General features: G+C 59.4%; 1 protein-coding gene across 1 annotated transcript in view; it reads left to right on the plus strand.

Annotated features, from left to right (window-relative positions):
- LOC105309538 (proprotein convertase subtilisin/kexin type 6-like) overlaps positions 1–5,824 on the plus strand; it is a gene marked incomplete at its 5' end in the record, with an annotated part of 84,636 nt that overhangs the window by 29,678 nt on the left and 49,134 nt on the right. The window contains one exon of the mRNA XM_023526258.1: positions 2,077–2,177. Coding sequence (XP_023382026.1) covers positions 2,077–2,177 — 101 coding nt within the window. The remainder of the gene's footprint in view (positions 1–2,076; positions 2,178–5,824) is intronic.

Consider the following 5,824-nt stretch of genomic DNA (forward strand, 5'->3'; position numbering starts at 1 on the left):
GTGTGTGTGTGTGGTGTGTGTGTGTGTGTGGCTGTGGCTTCGCCCTGGGGGACGTTTCCCGGCCCCGGGCTGGCAGCTCTGTTTGCGTGATGAGCCAGACTGCCGTGTGCGCCGTGTGTGCACACGCGTGCACGCCTCGGCCACAAAATGCCCCAACGCCTTCCAGTCTCAGACCCTCCGGGAGATACCCGTGGGTGAGAAGGGCAGCTGCGCCGAGTCCCACGGCGTCCGGAGCACCTCTGGCCGAGCTGGTGGCTTTTTGTTTCAGCTCAGCCAGGACCAAGGCTTTGCGCCGAGTCCCCTTAGAGACCCTGCAAGGGCGTGGGTGACCCTTCCGGGTGCCCGGGCGTGAGGCAGGTGTCCGGTGGGAGTCTAGGCTCTGTCCCCTCCACTCTCTCTGTTCCTCTCGGTCAGGCAAAGGCCACGCAGTGCTCGCGGGGAGGGCGTCCTTCCTGGTGCTGGCACATGACTCATAAAAGTGGGGGACAGCTAGGCGCGCCCCTCACCCGCTCGCATTGGCTCTCTCGTTCATTCACGGGACGCGAGCTGTGCCCCCTGTGTGACGTGCAGTCCCAGGAGAGCGGCTCCCTCTGGGGAGGCCCCGTTCCCGCCTGCGTGGCTCTTGCCGTGAGGCTGAGAGCCGGCCACGCGCCTCACCGGCCCACACGCCCTCAGTGCCCCACGCTGGCCATTCGCTGGCCATTCACTGAGTGCCAGCCTGTGCCGGCGCCAGCTGTGACTTTCATAGAAGGACACATCGTCATGCCCACTTGCAGATGAGGCGCCGGGGTCAGAGGGGTCGCCTCCTCGTCCCTGCTCCCTCGCCCTCAGCTGCCCTCCCCAACCTCGGAGTCCCTCAGTCCTGCTAAATGGGGAGGGAGGGGGAGGCCGGGTGTGTGCGTGACACAGGCCGGGTCCCCTGTCTCCGGGTGATTGTCGGCCCGGCTGAAACGGATGAAGAAGATGCTTTTTCTGGAAGGCGGTCTGGACCGTCAGCGCCGGGAACCGTGTCCTCGGGCGACACAGGTGGCCTCCGGCGCCTTGCACTTGGCGGTGTAGCACTTTCCTGACGCGTTGTCCCAAATTTAGCAGCTCGAAAGAGCGCGGATTTACCGTCCCGCGCGGCTCTGTGGGTGGACGCGTGGCAGCCTCAGCCGCGTCCCTGCTCCGAGTCGCTCGGTCCCGAAGCCAGGTGGCAGTCACTGCCTTCGTTCCCGGGCGCTTGGGGGGAATGTGTTTCTTGCTCGTTCAGGTCCTTGGCACAGTTCAGCTCCTGTGCTTTCGGGACTGAGCCCCGTTTCCTTGTGGGCCGTTTGCCACATCGCTCTCTGCTGCTCCAGGCCGCCCACGTTCCTTCGCTTGTGTCCCCAACTCCCTCTCCGGAGCTGGCAGCGATGGGTCCCGTCACCCCTCCTGCCTCTCCCCGTGATTCCATTGATAATCCGGGGCACCCTCTCTGATTTAAGGCTGGCTAGCATCCTTAAGTCCACCTGCAAAATGCATGGCCGTGACACTGGGTGACAAAACCCATCTAGCGCAGTAGGTGTCGCACAGCTGAGCCCCCACGTGCTGCCCACATGGCGGCTGCCTCTCCATTGCGGGTGGAAGGCAAGGCACACGTCAGGCCGGGCGGCAGCGACATCCGGGATCGGCACCCCGGCCCGGGGCCGGCCCCTCACTTGTCAGTCGGCCGCACCCTGCCCGGAGCGAGCGGCCCCGGCAGCGGGCCCCGTGGGGTCCAGAGCCCTCCGGGGCGGCCGTCCCGGTGTGCAGGGACCCGAGCCCTCCGGCCACAGGCAGAAACGCCGCCTGGGTCACCCGGCGCCTCCCTGCGTTCCAGCTGCTCCCGAGTCAGGCGTGGTTCGAGCTGTCACCGTGGGCTCCGGCGGGCGGTCTCGCCGGGGGCCTCCCTTCGTCCTTTGTCCCCCCTTCGCATCGCAGCCTGCACGTCGTCCGTGTCCTCGTCCTGGGTCCGTCCACGTGGGAGCAGCTCGGCGGGACCCCGGCTGGGGCCAGGACCGCGAGGGGACCCGGCTCGTCCCGGGAGCTGACTTCGCCTCTGCCGCCCTTCGCCAGGTCACCACGGATCTGCACCAGCGCTGCACGGACGGCCACACGGGCACCTCGGTGTCGGCCCCCATGGTGGCGGGGATCATCGCCCTGGCCTTGGAAGCGAAGTAAGTCCCACCGTGGCGCCCGGCTCCGTTTGTCAATTTGAGTTTCGACTGCGGTAAATCCGCATAGCAGAAACTTCACCGTTTCAACCGTTTTTAGGTGTACCGTCCGCTAGTGCGTTCACGCCGCTGAGCAGCCATCCCCCCCCACCCCCCAGCACGTGCTCGTCACCCCAACTGATGCCCTGTCCCCTCGGAGCGTCCCCCGCGTTAGGTGGCCAGGGCGGCGTGACCGAGTCCTCCCCTGCGGGGCTCAAACCACAGACGTCGGTTCCCGCAGTTCGGTGGCCGAGCTTAAGACCAGGCCTGGACGGGGCCGGTTCCCCCAGCCTTTGCTCGCTCCTAGGGCTATAAATGGCCACCTGTCCCCATCGTAAGATGATCTCTGCGTGTGTGTCTGCATCCTGTGTAAGGACCGGTCACAGTGGATCAGGCCACCTAACGGCCCCGCTGAGTCACCTCCTTAAAGCCATCTAAAACCCAGCCGCATTCTGGGTGCCGGGCGCTTCCGCATGAGTTGGGGGGACAGCTTCAGCCCCTCACTCCCCAGCCCCTCCCCGCCGGCCCCCGAAACCACCATCCTGTCTTCTGTCTCCGGGGCTCTGACAGCTTGGGGCACCTCACAGAGGGGGAGCCGGAGAGCGCTTGTCCTTCTGTGGCTGGCTTCTGTCATGTGTCATCGTGTCCTCAGGGTCCACCCGTGCCGTGGCATGTGCCAGGATTTCGTTCTTTCTTAAGCATCGTTAATGGGCATGAAGTGGTCCCTTCCCTTTTCCTTTCTGAAGCTCCCAGTCCCCTGTGGGACCACGGGGAGCCAGGAGGGCCGAGCCCCGAGCCGGGTCACACAGCAGAAGCTCATCTGACGCCACCACAGCTGCCCTTCCGATCTCTGGTTCCTGAGTCGCGGGACAGCGACGATGTTTTATCCGTCTTGAGCCAAATCGAAGCTCTAGAGTTATTAGTCTGTGGATGGGTCAGGAAGAAAGTTTGAAGAGTTTGCGACAGATGCAATCCCGCTGTCAAAAGCAAATTTTAGTTTACACGTCAAAACCGGCTCCGAACGACCCGGCCATTCGAAGTAGTCGTTTGTCGTAGATGAGATGCTTAAATGATTCAAAAATCATGTTTGGGTTGCGTAAATCCTTGGAAGTCTGTTTGTTTACGTGTTGATTTGCACAAGGCGAAAGAGCATGAAACTCAGGTGCTACCAATTTAACCAAGGAAAAGCTGTTTTCAATTTTCAGGCCAAAATGCCAGCTCCCGTGTCCTGAGGCTCCTTTATGAAACTCTAAGTAATTAATTACTTGTGTGGAAAGTTGCATTTGCATATTGAGCAATTCATTGTTTTATATTTCCTTCCATTCCTTATTGGAACCATGCGAGGAATTTTGGTCGTCGAAACTAAACAGAAAACAAACCCCGTTTTGTGCCAGATTGTCCCATTAAACTCGGCCTGCGGACACAGGAAAACTCCAGTAGTCATTTTTCTCGTCACTTGAGCTCGTCCTCAGAAGTTTACGGGTGGCGAATCACGCGGACGTCGTGGAAACAATGTCACCTTAGAGCCTTTAACATCCAGGATCGGTCGGGGACGGAGCGAGCCGTAACCAGAGCCCCTCGGGCCTGAGCTGAGCCTCAGAGGCCGGGGTGGCACGTGTCTGGGCAGCGGTGCCTGTGGCTCTGTCGCCTCTCTGTGGACGGAAGCGGGGTGGACGGGGCCTGCAGGCAGCACTCAGAATGAGGGGAACCCTCCCGTGTAAGCTCTGTGGTTTGGGGACAACTTGGGACCACCCGCCAATCCCTTCTTCACTGAAAGACATCTTCGACACCATTTCCTAGTCGTGTTTCCTATACAAAGTAAATTTGTGATTTTATTAGCAGAGTCCGACGTAAAAAGGATTTTCCCCATCGTGAGATGATCTCTAGCGTTTCCCCGCCCAGACCGGTTCTGTCACGAACCCCGGACGGAGCTCAGGCCTCCTGGCCCTCGCGTGGCACCTCGGGTAGGCCCTGCCGACGTGGGCACTAACGCGCTCGGTCGCACAGGTGTCAAGGGACACGACCACGTCCGCCCTGTCTGAAGAAGTCCAGGGCCGGGGCCGCTGGACTCAGAATCCCCCTCTAACGACGAAGGTGGCTGTGGGCACCCGAGGGACCAGTGACAACGGGGGAAAGCGGGTCACAGCCTGCGCCCCGCGAAGGCCCGGAGGGCGGCCGATGGGCACGGTCGGGGCAGGGCAGCCAGGAGGCCAGTGACGGGCCGGTGACCGTCACAGTGGCAAGAACATGTCGGAGAAATCAGGGGAGCCCGGGGCCCCGATGCAGGCGTGCCCGCGTACCCCAAGACTCCTGCCACAGGTGAGCTCCTTCGAGAAGACAGGCAAAGAGAGGACGAACGGTGGGAACGCGAAATGACAACCACTGGGACAAACAGCGCGGCGGGTCCTCAGAAATTAATCATGGAATTGCCGTACGACCCGCAGTCCCGCTTCTGGGTGTGAAGCCCCCAAAATGGAAAGCAGGCACTTGAAGAGGTGCTCGCGCGCCCGTGTTCCTGGCGACGTTAGTCTCAGTAGCTACGGGGTGGGATGTCGCAGGCATCCCCGGCCAGGGGAAGGCTTAGCGCAGCGTGGCACGTGCACGCGTCGGGATGGCATCCAGCTTAAAAGGTTAGGAAATTCTGACCCGAGTGTCGACATGGATGAACCTTGAGGACATTATGGTGACAGAAGCCAGTGTGGTGTCACTCAGAGTGGTCACATTCCTGGAAGGAGACAGGACGGTGGGCGCCAGGCACGGGGGAGGGGCGGGAGCGCGTGTTCGGTGGGGGCAGAGTTCCTGTGGGGGGAGGTGACAGGTTCTGTCGATGGATGGTGGTGACGGGCATGTGACAGCGAGTGCACTTAACGCCACTGGAGCTTACTCTTGAAAACGGTTCAGAGGGTACATTTTCTTTTTTTACTTTTTTAAAAAATATATTTATTTTAATCAGTTTCAAGTATACAGTACATCGGTCAGACATCTATAGAGTTCGTAAAACGGTCCCCCCAATTGCTCCCTCCCTCCCCGGCCGTCCCCCGAGCCGACGTATTAACGCTGACTGCGTTCCCTATGCCGGGCTCCCCAACCCGGTGACCATTAGCTACTCACTTGTACTTCTTTAACCCGTCACCCCGTTCTCCCAGCCCCCCAACCCCCCTCCCCTCTGTCCATCGCCAAATCGTCCACTATATTTGTGAGTCTGTTTTTGATGAGTTTCTTCTTTATATTCCTTAGATTCCGCAGGTAAGTGAAATCATATAGTGTTTACCTTTAAATGTCTGACTTAAATACTTTCTAGGTCCATCAAAGCAACATCTTTTTCCATCTCCTGCGTGTGTGTTTTAATCTGAAGCGAGTCTTTTATATTTTTCTTCTTAAAGAACTACCTCCAACATCTCCTGTGATACTGGCTTCGTGGTGATAAATTCCTTTAGCTTATTTTTTTTGTCTGGGAAGCTCTTTATCTGTCCTTCAACTGGAAATGATGGCTTCGCTGGATAAAGTATCCTTGGCTGTAGATCCTGGGTCTTCATCCTGTCGAATATTTTGTGCCGAGCCCTTCTGTCCTGCATAGTTTCTCTTGAGAAATCAGCTGCCAGTCTTGTGGG

This window comes from Pteropus vampyrus, unplaced genomic scaffold (genome assembly GCF_000151845.1).
Source record: "Pteropus vampyrus isolate Shadow unplaced genomic scaffold, Pvam_2.0 Scaffold766, whole genome shotgun sequence".
In the NCBI taxonomy this organism is placed as follows: Eukaryota; Metazoa; Chordata; class Mammalia; order Chiroptera; family Pteropodidae; genus Pteropus; species Pteropus vampyrus.